The sequence below is a fragment of the Oncorhynchus nerka genome, linkage group LG24, assembly GCF_034236695.1.
Source record: "Oncorhynchus nerka isolate Pitt River linkage group LG24, Oner_Uvic_2.0, whole genome shotgun sequence".
Lineage (NCBI taxonomy): Eukaryota > Metazoa > Chordata > Actinopteri > Salmoniformes > Salmonidae > Oncorhynchus > Oncorhynchus nerka.
This window is the reverse complement of record NC_088419.1, coordinates 18,622,717-18,641,384: the sequence shown is the minus strand read 5'-3', so window position 1 is coordinate 18,641,384 and position 18,668 is coordinate 18,622,717. Positions and strand designations below refer to the sequence as shown.

General features: G+C 48.8%; 1 protein-coding gene across 1 annotated transcript in view; it reads left to right on the top strand.

The window, feature by feature from the left end:
* Positions 1-18,668, top strand: part of LOC115107611 (lysophospholipid acyltransferase 2-like) — a 95,494-nt gene that overhangs the window by 67,575 nt on the left and 9,251 nt on the right. Inside the window, exons 4-6 of the mRNA XM_029631058.2 lie at positions 2,505-2,600; positions 3,431-3,486; positions 8,905-8,959. Of these exons, the coding sequence (XP_029486918.2) occupies positions 2,505-2,600; positions 3,431-3,486; positions 8,905-8,959 (207 nt within the window). The remainder of the gene's footprint in view (positions 1-2,504; positions 2,601-3,430; positions 3,487-8,904; positions 8,960-18,668) is intronic.

Below are 18,668 nucleotides of genomic sequence, written 5' to 3'. Positions count from 1 at the left end.
TCACTGAAGAGGGGTGGTGGTGGTGGTAGCTGTCTGGCTGATCTGGACCAGAGATGTTCTGTCACTGAAGAGGGGTGGTGGTGGTGGTAGCTGTCTGGCTGATCTGGACCAGAGATGTTCTGTCACTGAAGAGGGGTGGTGGTGGTGGTAGCTGTCTGGCTGATCTGGACCAGAGATGTTCTGTCACTGAAGAGGGGTGGTGGTGGTAGCTGTCTGGCTGATCTGGACCAGAGATGTTTTGTCACTGAAGAGGGCTGGTGGTGGTGTTAGCTGTCTGGCTGATCTGGACCAGAGATGTTTTGTCACTGAAGAGGGGTGGTGGTGGTGGTAGCTGTCTGGCTGATCTGGACCAGAGATGTTCTGTCACTGAAGAGGGGTGGTGGTGGCTGTCTGGCTGAACTGGACCAGAGATGTTCTGTCACTGAAGAGGGGTGGTGGTGGTAGCTGTCTGGCTGATCTGGACCAGAGATGTTCTGTCACTGAATAGGGGTGGTGGTGGTAGCTGTCTGGCTGAACTGGACCAGAGATGTTCTGTCACTGAAGAGGGGTGTGGTGGTGGTAGCTGTCTGGCTGATCTGGACCAGAGATGTTCTGTCACTGAAGAGGGGTGGTGGTGGTAGCTGTCTGGCTGATATGATTCACTGAGTAGTGTCCGAGTCACACACTGACTCACATGTCCTCAGGTGTGACTCTCACAAGCACCGTCACAGGTTCTCACAGTGGTGCTGAACGAGCAGAGGGCTCTGAATGCCCTCCCCCCTCCCCTCTCTCAATTGTCCTCCCCCTCCACCCGAGTCTCCATCCTGACCTTAGTGGTCTGCAGGGAGTTCGACTGCATGCGACATCGCCACGGACTGTGTGAACAGACTGAGAGTGTGTTGTATTCCCAGAGACTTGAAACATGTCTCCCCTAACACACGCACACACTTATTTTCTCCCTATGGGGATGTGTGTGTGTTGTGCACATGTACTGGCTGTGCAGGCTGTCTGAGGCTGTGTTCCCCTATGGGTCCAGGTCAAAGTAGTACCCTAAATAGGGAATAGGGTGCCATTTTGGGAGGCTGTCTGGGAGTAGCAGGGCCATTATATCCACTGTGCCTCATTACTGAGTTCAGAGCAGAGGAAGGGAGGGAGAATGGAAGAGAGGGAGGGAGCAGAGTCTGGGAGAGAGGGAGAGAGAAAGAAAGAGGGTAGGCTAGGTGTAGATGAGGATGAGAGAGTGAGATAGATAGAGGGTGGAAGAAAGATGGGGAAAGATGTGCCAAGGACATACCAAGCTTTAAGCTAGTGCATACAGATCAACACAGAGCCCCCGCCAAATCACCTGCTCTGCTCAATAATGAGACAGCAGGAGCAGGTGTATGGCTGGCTGACTGACAGACAGAGACAGACTGGCTGGCTGACTGACAGACTGGCTGACTGACAGACAGACTGGCTGACTGACTGGCTGACTGGCTGACTGACAGACTGGCTGACTGACAGACTGGCTGACTGACAGACTGGCTGACTGACAGACTGGCTGACTGATAGACTGGCTGACTGACTGACAGGCTGACTGACAGGCTGACAGACTGGCTGACAGACTGGCTGACAGACTGGCTGACAGACTGGCTGACAGACTGGCTGACAGACTGGCTGGCTGAAACACAAGCTGCCCTACATCCTGCTGAGATGATTATGGGATTTTGTCACCTTAAAGAGACACATGTCAAGGAAGTTGAAGGTCATTATTTGACTGATATACTCGGATCCCTGTTGTCATCATGTGTTCTGTTTTTATTCCCCCGTCTCTTTCCCTGGCAGTAACATGTCCCTGTATCAGTCTCATTTGGCTCTGTTAGCAGACCAGTCATCATTCATGTTAATGGTCATGGGAACACAATGCAGCACCACATCCAGACCGCATCACATCATCAAAGCATCACACCACCACATCACCAAAACCCCACATCACCACATCACCAAAACCCCACATCACCAAAACCCCACACCACCACACCACCAAATCACCACTCCACCACATTACCACATCACCAAATCACATCACCACATCACCAAAACCCCACACCACCAAATCACCACTCCACCAAATCACCACATCACCACACCACCAAATCACCACACCACCAAATCACCACACCACCAAAACCCCACATCACCAAATCACCACATCACCAAAACCCCACATCACCACACCACCAAATCACCAAATTCCCACCAAATTCTCCCATCTCATATTGTTCAAATAAACAGCAAACCTGGTTTAAAATAACAGATAAAGCAACACCTCTCCGCTATTTGACCTAGATAGTTTGTGTGTACGTATTGAATGTTCTGTGTTATGTCATGTTATTTGTGGACCCCAGGAAGAGTAGCTACTACTTTCACAACAGCTAATGGGGACCGAATAAAATACTAACTAATAACAGAAGTGTACATAGATGTTCATCTAGCTTACTGTAGTGAACTATAGTAATTTTGTCTGTCTGTGTATTTTACCTCAGGTACTGTCTGGTGGTGGCCCTGGGCTATCTCAGCTTCTGTCAGATCACACGCGTGTACGTCTTCGACTATGGCATGTACTCTGCTGACTTCACAGGGTAAGACTTCTCTCTCCATCTGTGGGTTTGGGTCAGGGCCTGGGTGGGGTAATACAGTGCCCTGATTTAACATTGGGTTGGAAGACTGTGTGAAACCATGCCTGAATTAATATGGCACAGCTTTATAAACGAATATAGCTTTTTTTCATGATAACTCTCTTATTCCCTTTCCCCCTTCTCTCTCTTTCATACTTCTCTCTCTCTCCCCCTCCCTCGCTCTCTCTCTCTCTTTCATACTTCTCTCTCTCTCTCTCTTTCATGCTTCTCTCTCTCCCCCTCCCTCTCTCTCTCTCTCTCTCTTTCATACTTCTCTCTCTCCCCCTCCTCTCTCTCTCCCCCTCCCTCTCTCTCGCCCCCTCCCCCTCTCTCTCTCCCTCTCTCTCCCCCTCCCCCCTCTCTCTCTCTCTCCCCCTCCCTCTCTCTCTCCCCCTCCCCCTCTCTCTCTCTCTCCCCCTCCCTCTCTCTCTCCCCTCCCCCTCTCTGTCTCTCTCTCCCCCCCTCTCTCTCTCTCCCCCTCCCCCTCTCTCTGTCTCTCTCTCCCCCTCTCTCTCTCTCCCCCTCCCCCTCTCTCTCTCCCCCTCCCCCCTCTCTCTCCCCCTCCCCCTCTCCCCCTCTCTCTCTCTCTCTCCCCCTCCCTCTCTCTCTCTCCCCCTCTCTCTCTCTCTCCCCCTCCCTCTCTCTCTCTCCCCCTCCCTCTCTCTCTCCCCTCCCTCTCTCTCTCTTTCATACTGCTCTTTCTTTCATACTTCTCTCTCTCTCCCCTCCTCCTCTCTTTTTCTCTCCATATTTTTCTATTTCCATCTCTTTCTCTTTCTCTCTCTCTCTCTCAGGCCTATGATGGTGATAACACAGAAGATCACCAGTTTGGCGTTTGAAATACATGATGGTAAGAAGCTTATTTTCTTCAAACCAGACACAGAGTGTATATATACCCAACAAAAATATAACTGCAACATGCAAAAATGTATTAGGCCCTAATCAATGGATTTCACATGACTGGGAATACAGCGATGCATCTGTTGGTCACAGAAACCTTTAAAAAATATTAAGTAGGGGCGTGGATCAGAAACCAGTCAGTATCTGGTGTGACTACCCTCTACCCCATGCAGTGCGACACATCTCCTTCACATAGAGATGATCAGCCTGTTGATTGTGGCTTGTGGAATGTTGTCCCACTCCTCTTCAATGGCTGTGCGAAGTTGCTGTATATTGGCGGGAACTGGAATTTGCTGTTGTACATATCAATCCAGAGCATTCAAAACATGCTTAATGGGTGACATGTCTGGTGAACTGGGACATTTTCAGCTTCCAGGAATTGTGTACAGATCCTTTCAACATTATCATGCTGAAACGAGGTGATTGTGGCTGATGAATGGCATGACAATGGGCCTCAGGATCTCATATAGTTATCTCTGTGCATTCAAATTGCCATTGATAATATGGAGGCTGCTGAGGGGAGCACAGCTAATAATAATGTCTGTAACGGATCAAATAGAATGGCATCAAACACATGGACAGCATGTGTTTGATGTATTTGATACTATTCTGCTCCAGCTATTACCACGAGTCTGTCCTCCCCAAATATGGTGCCATCAACCTCCTGTGGATAAAGTTAATTGTGTTAGTTGTCCATAGCTTATACCATAACCCCACCACCACCATGGAGAAATCTATTCACAACGTTGACATCAGCAAACCGCTCGCCCACATGTCGCCATACACGTGGTCTGTGGTTGTGAGGCCGTTTGGACATACTGCCAAATGATTAAAAACAACGTTGTAGGCAGCTTATGGTAGAGGAATTAACATGTGTAACAAAACTGCACATTTTAGAGTGGTCTTTTGTCACCGGCACAAGGTGCACCTGTGTAATGATCATGCTTTTTAATCAGCTTCTTGATTTGCCACACCTTTCAGGTGGATGGATTATCTTGACAAAGGAGAAATGCTCACTAACAGGGATGTAAACAAAATGTGAGAGAAATATATGTATGGGACATTTCTGGGATCTTTTATTTCAGCTCTTGAAACATGGGACCAACACTTTACATTTTGCATTTATATTTTTGGATTAGTCACATGTCTCTTCCTCTGAAGTCAGATGGATGAAAAGGAAGGAAACTTCAGTATCATGGGATATTCCTCACATCACAATGCCCACATGGCTGGAATATCTCACATACCATCTCTATTTCTCCATAGAGATGTGGAGGAGTTGGATCACAAGGTTGTATTATCACACGGTGACTTGCTCTGGAACAGTGTTTCCCAACTCGAGTCCTCCAGTAGACCCCAACAACCTTTTCCTTGTAGCCTCGGACAAACACAGCTGATTCAACTCGTTGAGGGCTTGATGATTTGTTGACAAGTTGTATCCGGTGTGGGGAAAACTGGAGGACTGGAGTTGGGAACCACTGGTCTGACGTGTCACATGATGCTCCAATCTGCATTTCTTGATCCTGTTGGATCCCCTGTGGTGCCTCTCTCTCCCTCCCGCCTTTTCCCCATCCTCCTCCTACGTTACATTGCATTACACCTATTATCCTTGAACCCTGCGCTACATTCTCCTATCTACAAGTAAGTGCCAAAATAAAAGAAACACCAACATAAATTGTCTTAATAGGGCGTTGGGCCACCAGGAGCCAGAACAGCATCAATGCGACTTGGCATAGATTCTACAAGTGTCTGGAACTCTATCGGAGGGATTCGAAACCATTCTTCCATGACCAATTCCATAATTTAGTGTTTTGTTGATGGTGGTGGAAAACGCCATCTCAGGCACCACTCCAGTCTTCCATAAGTGTTCAATTGGGTTGAGGGAGATCTGGTGACTGAGACGACCATGGCACATGGTTTACATTGTTTTCATGCTCATTAAACCATTCAGTGATCACTCGTTCCCTGTGGATGGAGATATTGTCATCCTATTGGAGCAGAGCCATGGTAGAAAAAAGAATAGCCAAAAGAATGGCCTGCTCAGCATTTTTATACATGACCCTAAGCTGGGAAGTGAATTGCTTAATTAACTCAGGAACAACACCTACGTGGAAGCACCTGCTTTTAATGTACTTTGAATCCCTCATTTACTCAAGTGTTTGCATTATTTTGGCAGTTACCTGTATCTATGTACAGTATGTATGTAAACTCAGCAAAAAAATAAACGTCCTCTCACTGTCAACTGCATTTATTTTCAGCAAACTTAACATGTGTAAATATTTGTATGAACATAACAAGATTCAACAACTGAGACATAAACTGAACAAGTTCCACAGACATGTGACTAACAGAAATGGAATAATGTGTTCCTGAACAAAGGGGGGGTCAAAATCAAAAGTGACAGTCAGTATCTGTTGTGGCCACCAGCTGCATTAAGTACTGCAGTGCATTTCCTCCTCATGGACTACACCAGATTTGCCAGTTATTGCTGTGAGATGTTACCCCACTCTTCCACCAAGGCACCTGCAAGTTCCCAGACATTTATGTGGGGAATGGCCCTAGCCCTCACCCGCCGATCCAACAGGTCCCAGATGTGCTCAATGGGATTGAGATCTGGGCTCTTCGCTGGCCATGGCAGAACACTGACATTCCTGTCTTGCAGGAAATCACGCACAGAACGAGCAGTATGGCTGGTGGCATTATCATGCTAGAGGGTCATGTCAGGATGGGCCTGCGGGAAGGGTACCACATGAGGGAGGAGGATGTCTTCCCTGTAACGCACAGCATTGAGATTGCCTGCAATGACAACAAGCTCAGTCCGATGATGCTGTGACACACCGCCCCAGACCATGATGGACCCTCCACCTCCAAATCGATCCCACTCCAGAGTACAGGCCTCGGTGTAATGCTCATTTTTTTCAACGATAAACGCAAATCCGACCATCACCCCTGGTGAGACAAAACCGCGACTTGTCAGTGAAGAGCATTTTTTTGCCAGTCCTGTCTGGTCCAGCGACGGTGGGTTTGTGCCCATAGGCGACGTTGTTGCCGGTGATGTCTTGTGAGGACCTGCCTTACAACAGACCTACAAGCCCTCAGTCCAGCCTCTCTCAGCCTATTGCGGACAGTTTGAGCACTGATGGAGGGATTGTGTGTTCCTGGTGTAACTTGGGCAGTTGTTGCCATCCTGTACCTGTCCCGCAGGTGTGATGTTCGGATGTACCGATCCTGTGCAGGTGTTGTTACACGTGGTCTGCCACTGCGAGGACGATCAGCTGTCCGTCCTGTCTCCCTGTAGCCCTGTCTTAGGTGTCTCACAGTACGGACATTGCCATTTATTGCCCTGGCCACATCTGCAGTCCTCATGCCTCCTTGCAGCATGCCAAAGGCCCGTTCACGCAGATGAGTAGGGACCCTGGGCATCTTTCTTAAGGGGGTTTTCCGGAGTCAGCAGAAAGGACTCTTTAGTGTCCTAAGTTTTCATAACTGTGACTTTAATTGCCTACCGTCTGTAAGCTGTTAGTGTCTTAACGACCGTTCCACAGGTGCATGTTCATTAATTGTTTATTGTTCATTGAACAAGCATGGGAAACGGTGTTTAAACCCTTTACAATGAAGATCTGTGAAGTTATTTGGATTTTTACAAATTATCTTTGAAAGACAGGGTCCTTTGTGTGTGTGTGTGTGTGTGTGTGTGTGTGTGTCAACGTAGACTCTGCTCCCAGGCTTCATTCACCTAGGTGAAGGCCTGTGACAGATGCTAGGTACATCTAGCCTGATCCCAGATCTATGGGACATCCTGATTGGCCAGTGTTTTACTGTGTTCCCTGTATGGGACATTGTGGTTGGCCAGTGTTTTACTGTGTTCCCTGTATGGGACATTGTGGTTGGCCAGTGTTTTACTGTGTTCCCTGTATGGGACATTGTGGTTGGCCAGTGTTTTACTGTGTTCCCTGTATGGGACATTGTGGTTGGCCAGTGTTTTACTGTGTTCCCTGTATGGGACATTGTGGTTGGCCAGTGTTTTACTGTGTTCCCTGTATGGGACATTGTGGTTGGCCAGTGTTTTACTGTGTTCCCTGTATGGGACATTGTGGTTGGCCAGTGTTTTACTGTGTTCCCTGTATGGGACATCCTGATTGTGTTTTTGGCCAGTGTTTTGGCCAGTGTTTTACTGTGTTCCCTGTATGGGACATCCTGATTGGCCAGTGTTTTACTGTGTTCCCTGTATGGGACATCCTGATTGGCCAGTGTTTTACTGTGTTCCCTGTATGGGACATCCTGATTGGCCAGTGTTTTACTGTGTTCCCTGTATGGGACATTGTGGTTGGCCAGTGTTTTACTGTGTTCCCTGTATGGGACATTGTGTTTTACTGTGTTCCCTGTATGGGACATTGTGGTTGGCCAGTGTTTTACTGTGTTCCCTGTATGGGACATTGTGGTTGGCCTGTGTTTGCGACTTCCCTTGGTACCTGTTCGATCTAACAACACAGAAAGGTCTGTTTGAGATCCAAACTAAAGGTGGATGAAATGACCTCGTGTTTGGGAATGGAATTGTCCTCGTTTGTTTGGGATCAGAAGAGGAGAGTTGATGTGTAAAAGCGTTCTGGAATGTGTTCTTTCTGACCTTTAGCGGTCACTCACGCAGTCTTGTAGTCTGTCCTTGTGTCAAACAAAACCAAACAGTCATTAACACCCTGACCCCGTTCTCATTGTTTAGGGAGGCTGAGTTATGCCCTACTGTGTTGTTCGTTATTGAGCCTGTTAATGGAGCCAGATTTGGGGCGTCGGTGCCGCCCAGTATTGGTGTTGGCACCTCTCCTCCAGTCCCCAGCAGGCATTAGGCTGTAATGTGAGCTGATTAGCTGTGCTAATCTTGTTATCAGCATAATGGCCACCATAAACAACACAGAATTATTCAGCCTGTTTCACTCCGTTCGCCTCGTCCCCGGTGTGCGGGACAAGACAAAGCGCTGCGGCGTGGAGGCGGGGTTGGTGAGACAACAGGGACGCGCACTTCCTGGAAGTCAATTTATGGTCCTTTAATTAGCCCATAGATCAGCCGGGACCTGCAGAGAGTGAGAAAGAGAGACCACAGGGATGTAATGGATATCATTACCCACACAGGACAGTCACAGGACAAGACACGACTGAGTTCTCAGACCACTGCCTCTCTCTGGGACTAAGCCTATAGGCAGGGAATGGTGGCCTCACCCGTGTCAACCATGTACTGTAGACTGCTATGACATGTTGTTTTCATTCCATTCCATTGCAAAGTCAGTATCTTTGAATGAACTTTGAAACCAAACCCCCCTGATCAAAAGCAAGCATTACATATGTGTTCTTCTTTACCTCTCTCCCCCAACAGGAATGTGCCGGAAAGAGGAGCAGCTGACCCCAAATCAGAAGGTCCTGGCTATAAGGTATGTTTTACAGGTATGTTTTAGTTATTTTGAGTAGAAAATTGCCGCTTCCTGTATGAGCCTGTGAGGACGGTATAATTGTCTCTCTAGTCTGGGGGATGACAATACCCCCTTCCACAGGGCACGAGTGGTCACTGAATGGTTTGTTAGGGTTGGGACAGCATTCCACAACCTGATCAACGCTATACGAAGGAGATATGTCGCGCTGCATGAGGCAAATAGTGGTCACACCAGATGCCGACTAGCCCCATAGCCATGGTGTGCACAACATTTGGGTGAAATATGCTTTTTGTATGTATGGATTTAAAAACAAATCTTTTATATCAGCTCATGAAACATGGGACCAAAACTGTACATGTTGTATTTATACTTCTGTTCAGTGTATATTGTTGTTTCTCTGGAGAGAGGGGAGATATGCTTTGGGGATTCTGACTATGCATGTATCACAGTCTGTACTGTCACTGTGTTGTGATGGTCTGTGAGAGACCATTTCTTTGTGTCACAGCCCTTACTGTCACTATGTTGTGATGGTCTGTGTGTCACAGCCCTTACTGTCACTGTGTTGTGATGGTCTGTGTGTCACAGCCCTTACTGTCACTGTGTTGTGATGGTCTGTGTGTCACAGCCCTTACTGTCACTGTGTTGTGATGGTCTGTGTGTCACAGCCCTTACTGTCACTGTGGTGTGATGGCCTGTGTGTCACAGCCCTTACTCTCACTGTGGTGTGATGGCCTGTGTGTCACAGCCCTTACTGTCACTGTGGTGTGATGGTCTGTGTGTCACAGCCCTTACTGTCACTGTGGTGTGATGGCCTGTGTGTCACAGCCCTTACTCTCACTGTGGTGTGATGGCCTGTGTGTCACAGCCCTTACTGTCACTGTGGTGTGATGGTCTGTGTGTCACAGCCCTCACTGTGACTGTGGACTATGTTGTGATGGTCTGTGTGTTACAGCCCTTACTGTCACTGTGGTGTGATGGTCTGTGTGTCACAGCCCTCACTGTGACTGTGGACTATGTTGTGATGGTCTGTGTGTCACAGCCCTCACTGTGACTGTGGACTATGTTGTGATGGTCTGTGTGTCACAGCCCTCACTGTGACTGTGGACTATGTTGTGATGGTCTGTGTGTTACAGCCCTCACTGACTGTGGACTATGTTGTGATGGTCTGTGTGTTACAGCCCTTACTGTCACTGTGTTGTGATGGTCTGTGTGTCACAGCCCTCACTGTGACTGGACTATGTTGTGATGGTCTGTGTGTCACAGCCCTCACTGTGACTGTGGACTATGTTGTGATGGTCTGTGTGTCACAGCCCTCACTGTGACTGTGGACTATGTTGTGATGGTCTGTGTGTCACAGCCCTCACTGTGACTGTGGACTATGTTGTGATGGTCTGTGTGTCACAGCCCTCACTGTGACTGTGGACTATGTTGTGATGGTCTATGTGTCACAGCCCTTACTGTCACTATGTTGTGATGGTCTGTGTGTCACAGCCCTTACTGTCACTGTGGTGTGATGGTCTGTGTGTCACAGCCCTTACTGTCACTGTGTTGTGATGGTCTGTGTGTCACAGCCCTTACTGTCACTGTGGTGTGATGGTCTGTGTGTCACAGCCCTTACTGTCACTGTGGTGTGATGGTCTGTGTGTCACAGCCCTTACTGTCACTGTGGTGTGATGGTCTGTGTGTCACAGCCCTTACTGTCACTGTGTTGTGATGGTCTGTGTGTCACAGCCCTTACTGTCACTGTGGTGTGATGGTCTGTGTGTCACAGCCCTTACTGTGACTGTGTTGTGATGGTCTGTGTGTCACAGCCCTTACTGTCACTGTGTTGTGATGGTCTGTGTGTCACAGCCCTTACTGTAACTGTGTTGTGATGGTCTGTGTGTCACAGCCCTCACTGTCACTGTGTTGTGATGGTCTGTGTGTCACAGCCCTCACTGTGACTGGACTATGTTGTGATGGTCTGTGTGTTACAGCCCTTACTGTGACTGTGTTGTGATGGTCTGTGTGTCACAGCCCTCACTGTGACTGTGGACTATGTTGTGATGGTCTGTGTGCCACAGCCCTCACTGTGACTGTGGACTATGTTGTGATGGTCTGTGTGTCACAGCCCTCACTGTGACTGTGGACTATGTTGTGATGGTCTGTGTGTCACAGCCCTCACTGTGACTGTGGACTATGTTGTGATGGTCTGTGTGTTACAGCCCTCACTGACTGTGGACTATGTTGTGGTGGTCTGTGTGTTACAGCCCTTACTGTCACTGTGTTTTGATGGTCTGTGTGTCACAGCCCTCACTGTGACTGGACTATGTTGTGATGGTCTGTGTGTTACAGCCCTTACTGTCACTGTGTTGTGATGGTCTGTGTGTCACAGCCCTCACTGTGTCTGTGGACTATGTTGTGATGGTCTGTGTGTTACAGCCCTCACTTACTGTGGACTATGTTGTGATGGTCTGTGTGTTACAGCCCTTACTGTCACTGTGTTGTGATGGTCTGTGTGTCACAGCCCTTACTGTCACTGTGTTGTGATGGTCTGTATGTCACGCCCTTACTGTCACTGTGTTGTGATGGTCTGTGTGTCACAGCCCTCACTGTGACTGTGGACTATGTTGTGATGGTCTGTGTGTCACAGCCCTCACTGTGACTGTGGACTATGTTATGATGGTCTGTGTGTTACAGCCCTCACTGACTGTGGACTATGTTGTGATGGTCTGTGTGTCACAGCCCTTACTGACTGTGGACTATGTTGTGATGGTCTGTGTGTCACAGCCCTTACTGTCACTGTGGACTATGTTGTGATGGTCTGTGTGTCACAGCCCTCACTGTGACTGTGGACTATGTGTTACAGCCCTCACTGACTGTGGACTATGTTGTGATGGTCTGTGTGTCACAGCCCTTACTGACTGTGGACTATGTTGTGATGGTCTGTGTGTCACAGCCCTTACTGACTGTGGACTATGTTGTGATGGTCTGTGTGTCACAGCCCTTACTGACTGTGGACTATGTTGTGATGGTCTGTGTGTCACAGCCCTCACTGTGACTGTGGACTATGTTGTGATGGTCTGTGTGTCACAGCCCTCACTGTGACTGTGGACTATGTTGTGATGGTCTGTGTGTTACAGCCCTCACTGACTGTGGACTATGTTGTGATGGTCTGTGTGTCACAGCCCTTACTGTCACTGTGTTGTGATGGTCTGTGTGTCACAGCCCTTACTGTCACTGTGTTGTGATGGTCTGTGTGTCACATCCCTTACTGTCACTGTGTTGTGATGGTCTGTATGTCACAGCCCTTACTGTGACTGTGTTGTGATGGTCTGTGTGTCACAGCCCTCACTGTGACTGTGGACTATGTTGTGATGGTCTGTGTGTTACAGCCCTCACTGACTGTGGACTATGTTGTGATGGTCTGTGTGTTACAGCCCTTACTGTCACTGTGTTTTGATGGTCTGTGTGTCACAGCCCTTACTGTCACTGTGTTGTGATGGTCTGTGTGTCACAGCCCTCACTGACTGTGGACTATGTTGTGATGGTCTGTGTGTTACAGCCCTTACTGTCACTGTGTTGTGATGGTCTGTGTGTCACAGCCCTCACTGTGACTGTGGACTATGTTGTGATGGTCTGTGTGTTACAGCCCTTACTGTCACTGTGGACTATGTTGTGATGGTCTGTGTGTCACAGCCCTCACTGTGACTGTGGACTATGTTGTGATGGTCTGTGTGTTACAGCCCTCACTGACTGTGGACTATGTTGTGATGGTCTGTGTGTCACAGCCCTTACTGACTGTGGACTATGTTGTGATGGTCTGTGTGTCACAGCCCTTACTGACTGTGGACTATGTTGTGATGGTCTGTGTGTCACAGCCCTCACTGTGACTGTGGACTATGTTGTGATGGTCTGTGTGTCACAGCCCTCACTGTGACTGTGGACTATGTTGTGATGGTCTGTGTGTTACAGCCCTCACTGACTGTGGACTATGTTGTGATGGTCTGTGTGTCACAGCCCTTACTGTCACTGTGTTGTGATGGTCTGTATGTCACAGCCCTTACTGTCACTGTGTTGTGATGGTCTGTGTGTCACAGCCCTTACTGTCACTGTGTTGTGATGGTCTGTGTGTCACAGCCCTTACTGTGACTGTGTTGTGATGGTCTGTGTGTCACACCCCTTACTGTGACTGTGTTGTGATGGTCTGTGTGTCACAGCCCTTACTGTGACTGTGTTGTGATGGTCTGTGTGTCACAGCCCTTAATGTCACTGTGTTGTGATGGTCTGTATGTCACAGCCCTTAATGTCACTGTGTTTTGATGGTCTGTATGTCACAGCCCTTACTGTGACTGTGTTGTGATGGTCTGTATGTCACAGCCCTTACTGTGACTGTGTTGTGATGGTCTGTGTGTCACAGCCCTTACTGTGACTGTGGTGTGATGGTCTGTGTGTCACACCCCTTACTGTGACTGTGTTGTGATGGTCTGTGTGTCACAGCCCTTACTGTCACTGTGTTGTGATGGTCTGTATGTCACAGCCCTTACTGTGACTGTGTTGTGATGGTCTGTGTGTCACAGCCCTCACTGTAACTGTGGACTATGTTGTGATGGTCTGTGTGTTACAGCCCTCACTGACTGTGGACTATGTTGTGATGGTCTGTGTGTTACAGCCCTTACTGTCACTGTGTTTTGATGGTCTGTGTGTCACAGCCCTCACTGTGACTGGGCTATGTTGTGATGGTCTGTGTGTTACAGCCCTTACTGTCACTGTGTTGTGATGGTCTGTGTGTCACAGCCCTCACTGTGTCTGTGGACTATGTTGTGATGGTCTGTGTGTAACAGCCCTCACTGACTGTGGACTATGTTGTGATGGTCTGTGTGTTACAGCCCTTACTGTCACTGTGTTGTGATGGTCTGTGTGTCACAGCCCTCACTGTGACTGGGGACTATGTTGTGATGGTCTGTGTGTTACAGCCCTTACTGTCACTGTGTTGTGATGGTCTGTGTGTCACAGCCCTCACTGTGACTGGACTATGTTGTGATGGTCTGTGTGTCACAGCCCTCACTGTGACTGTGGACTATGTTGTGATGGTCTGTGTGTCACAGCCCTCACTGTGACTGTGGACTATGTTGTGATGGTCTGTGTGTCATAGCCCTCACTGTGACTGTGGACTATGTTGTGATGGTCTGTGTGTCACAGCCCTCACTGTGACTGTGGACTATGTTGTGATGGTCTGTGTGTTACAGCCCTCACTGACTGTGGACTATGTTGTGATGGTCTGTGTGTCACAGCCCTTACTGTCACTATGTTGTGATGGTCTGTGTGTCACAGCCCTTACTGACTGTGGACTATGTTGTGATGGTCTGTGTGTTACAGCCCTTACTGTCACTGTGTTGTGATGGTCTGTGTGTCACAGCCCTTACTGTGACTGTGGTGTGATGGTCTGTGTGTCACACCCCTTACTGTGACTGTGTTGTGATGGTCTGTGTGTCACAGCCCTTACTGTGACTGTGTTGTGATGGTCTGTGTGTCACAGCCCTTAATGTCACTGTGTTGTGATGGTCTGTATGTCACAGCCCTTAATGTCACTGTGTTGTGATGGTCTGTATGTCACAGCCCTTACTGTGACTGTGTTGTGATGGTCTGTATGTCACAGCCCTTACTGTGACTGTGTTGTGATGGTCTGTGTGTCACAGCCCTTACTGTGACTGTGTTGTGATGGTCTGTGTGTCACAGCCCTTACTGTGACTGTGTTGTGATGGTCTGTGTGTCACAGCCCTTACTGTGACTGTGTTGTGATGGTCTGTGTGTCACAGCCCTTACTGTGACTGTGTTGTGATGGTCTGTGTGTCACAGCCCTTACTGTCACTGTGTTGTGATGGTCTGTATGTCACAGCCCTTACTGTGACTGTGTTGTGATGGTCTGTGTGTCACAGCCCTCACTGTGACTGTGGACTATGTTGTGATGGTCTGTGTGTTACAGCCCTCACTGACTTTGGACTATGTTGTGATGGTCTGTGTGTTACAGCCCTTACTGTCACTGTGTTTTGATGGTCTGTGTGTCACAGCCCTCACTGTGACTGGACTATGTTGTGATGGTCTGTGTGTTACAGCCCTTACTGTCACTGTGTTGTGATGGTCTGTGTGTCACAGCCCTCACTGTGTCTGTGGACTATGTTGTGATGGTCTGTGTGTTACAGCCCTCACTGACTGTGGACTATGTTGTGATGGTCTGTGTGTTACAGCCCTTACTGTCACTGTGTTGTGATGGTCTGTGTGTCACAGCCCTCACTGTGACTGGGGACTATGTTGTGATGGTCTGTGTGTTACAGCCCTTACTGTCACTGTGTTGTGATGGTCTGTGTGTCACAGCCCTCACTGTGACTGGACTATGTTGTGATGGTCTGTGTGTCACAGCCCTCACTGTGACTGTGGACTATGTTGTGATGGTCTGTGTGTCACAGCCCTCACTGTGACTGTGGACTATGTTGTGATGGTCTGTGTGTCACAGCCCTCACTGTGACTGTGGACTATGTTGTGATGGTCTGTGTGTTACAGCCCTCACTGACTGTGGACTATGTTGTGATGGTCTGTGTGTCACAGCCCTTACTGTCACTGTGTTGTGATGGTCTGTGTGTCACAGCCCTTACTGACTGTGGACTATGTTGTGATGGTCTGTGTGTCACAGCCCTTACTGACTGTGGACTATGTTGTGATGGTCTGTGTGTTACAGCCCTTACTGTCACTGTGTTTTAATGGTCTGTGTGTCACAGCCCTTACTGTCACTGTGTTGTGATGGTCTGTGTGTCACAGCCCTCACTGACTGTGGACTATGTTGTGATGGTCTGTGTGTTACAGCCCTTACTGTCACTGTGTTGTGATGGTCTGTGTGTTACAGCCCTTACTGTCACTGTGTTGTGATGGTCTGTGTGTCACAGCCCTCACTGTGACTGAGGACTATGTTGTGATGGTCTGTGTGTCACAGCCCTCACTGTGACTGTGGACTATGTTGTGATGGTCTGTGTGTTACAGCCCTCACTGACTGTGGACTATGTTGTGATGGTCTGTGTGTTACAGCCCTTACTGTCACTGTGTTTTGATGGTATGTGTGTCACAGCCCTCACTGTGACTGGACTATGTTGTGATGGTCTGTGTGTTACAGCCCTTACTGTCACTGTGTTGTGATGGTCTGTGTGTCACAGCCCTCACTGTGTCTGTGGACTATGTTGTGATGGTCTGTGTGTTACAGCCCTCACTGACTGTGGACTATGTTGTGATGGTCTGTGTGTTACAGCCCTTACTGTCACTGTGTTGTGATGGTCTGTGTGTCACAGCCCTCACTGTGACTGGGGACTATGTTGTGATGGTCTGTGTGTTACAGCCCTTACTGTCACTGTGTTGTGATGGTCTGTGTGTCACAGCCCTCACTGTGACTGGACTATGTTGTGATGGTCTGTGTGTCACAGCCCTCACTGTGACTGTGGACTATGTTGTGATGGTCTGTGTGTCACAGCCCTCACTGTGACTGTGGACTATGTTGTGATGGTCTGTGTGTCACAGCCCTTACTGTCACTGTGTTGTGATGGTCTGTGTGTCACAGCCCTTACTGACTGTGGACTATGTTGTGATGGTCTGTGTGTCACAGCCCTTACTGACTGTGGACTATGTTGTGATGGTCTGTGTGTTACAGCCCTTACTGTCACTGTGTTTTAATGGTCTGTGTGTCACAGCCCTTACTGTCACTGTGTTGTGATGGTCTGTGTGTCACAGCCCTCACTGACTGTGGACTATGTTGTGATGGTCTGTGTGTTACAGCCCTTACTGTCACTGTGTTGTGATGGTCTGTGTGTCACAGCCCTCACTGTGACTGAGGACTATGTTGTGATGGTCTGTGTGTCACAGCCCTCACTGTGACTGTGGACTATGTTGTGATGGTCTGTGTGTTACAGCCCTTACTGTCACTGTGGACTATGTTGTGATGGTCTGTGTGTCACAGCCCTCACTGTGACTGTGGACTATGTTGTGATGGTCTGTGTGTCACAGCCCTTACTGTCACTGTGTTGTGATGGTCTGTGTGTCACAGCCCTCACTGTGACTGGACTATGTTGTGATGGTCTGTGTGTTACAGCCCTTACTGTCACTGTGTTGTGATGGTCTGTGTGTCACAGCCCTCACTGTGACTGGGGACTATGTTGTGATGGTCTGTGTGTTACAGCCCTTACTGTCACTGTGTTGTGATGGTCTGTGTGTCACAGCCCTCACTGTGACTGGACTATGTTGTGATGGTCTGTGTGTCACAGCCCTCACTGTGACTGTGGACTATGTTGTGATGGTCTGTGTGTCACAGCCCTCACTGTGACTGTGGACTATGTTGTGATGGTCTGTGTGTCACAGCCCTCACTGTGACTGTGGACTATGTTGTGATGGTCTGTGTGTCACAGCCCTTACTGTCACTGTGTTGTGATGGTCTGTGTGTCACAGCCCTTACTGACTGTGGACTATGTTGTGATGGTCTGTGTGTCACAGCCCTTACTGACTGTGGACTATGTTGTGATGGTCTGTGTGTCACAGCCCTTACTGACTGTGGACTATGTTGTGATGGTCTGTGTGTCACAGCCCCCTGACTGTACTGTGACTGTGGACTATGTTGTGATGGTCTGTGTGTCACAGCCCTCACTATGTTGTGACTGTGTCACAGCCCTTACTATGTTGTGATGGTCTGTGTGTCACAGCCCTTACTGACTGTGGACTATGTTGTGATGGTCTGTGTGTCACAGCCCTTACTGACTGTGGACTATGTTGTGATGGTCTGTGTGTCACAGCCCTTACTGACTGTGGACTATGTTGTGATGGTCTGTGTGTCACAGCCCTCACTGTGACTGTGGACTATGTTGTGATGGTCTGTGTGTCACAGCCCTCACTGTGACTGTGGACTATGTTGTGATGGTCTGTGTGTCACAGCCCTCACTGACTGTGGACTATGTTGACTGTACTGTGTTGTGATGGTCTGTGTGTCACAGCCCTACTGTGACTGTGGACTGTGTTGTGATGGTCTGTGTGTCACAGCCCTTACTGTCACTGTGTATGTTGTGATGGTCTGTGTGTCACAGCCCTTACTGTGGCACTGTGTTGTGATGGTCTGTGTGTCACAGCCCTTACTGTCACTGTGTTGTGATGGTCTGTGTGTCACAGCCCTTACTGTCACTATGTTGTGATGGTCTGTGTGTCACAGCCCTTGACTGTCACTGTGTTGTGATGGTCTGTGTGTCACAGCCCTTACTGTCACTGTGTTGTGATGGTCTGTGTGTCACATGGTCCCCTTACTGTCACTGTGTCACTGTGTGTGATGGTCTGTGTGTCACAGCCCTTACTGTCCCTTACTGTCACTGTGGTGTGATGGTCTGTGTGTCACAGCCCTTACTGTCACTGTGGTGTGATGGTCTGTCACTGTGTTGTGATGGTCTGTATGTCACACCCCTTACTGTCACTATGTTGTGATGGTCTATATGTCACAGCCCTTACTGTCACTGTGGTGTGATGGTCTGTGTGTCACAGCCCTTACTGTCACTGTGTTGTGATGGTCTGTATGTCACACCCCTTACTGTCACTGTGTTGTGATGGTCTGTATGTCACAGCCCTTACTGTCACTGTGGTGTGATCGTCTGTGTGTCACAGCCCTTACTGTCACTGTGATGGTCTGTGTGTCACAGCCCTTACTGTCACTGTG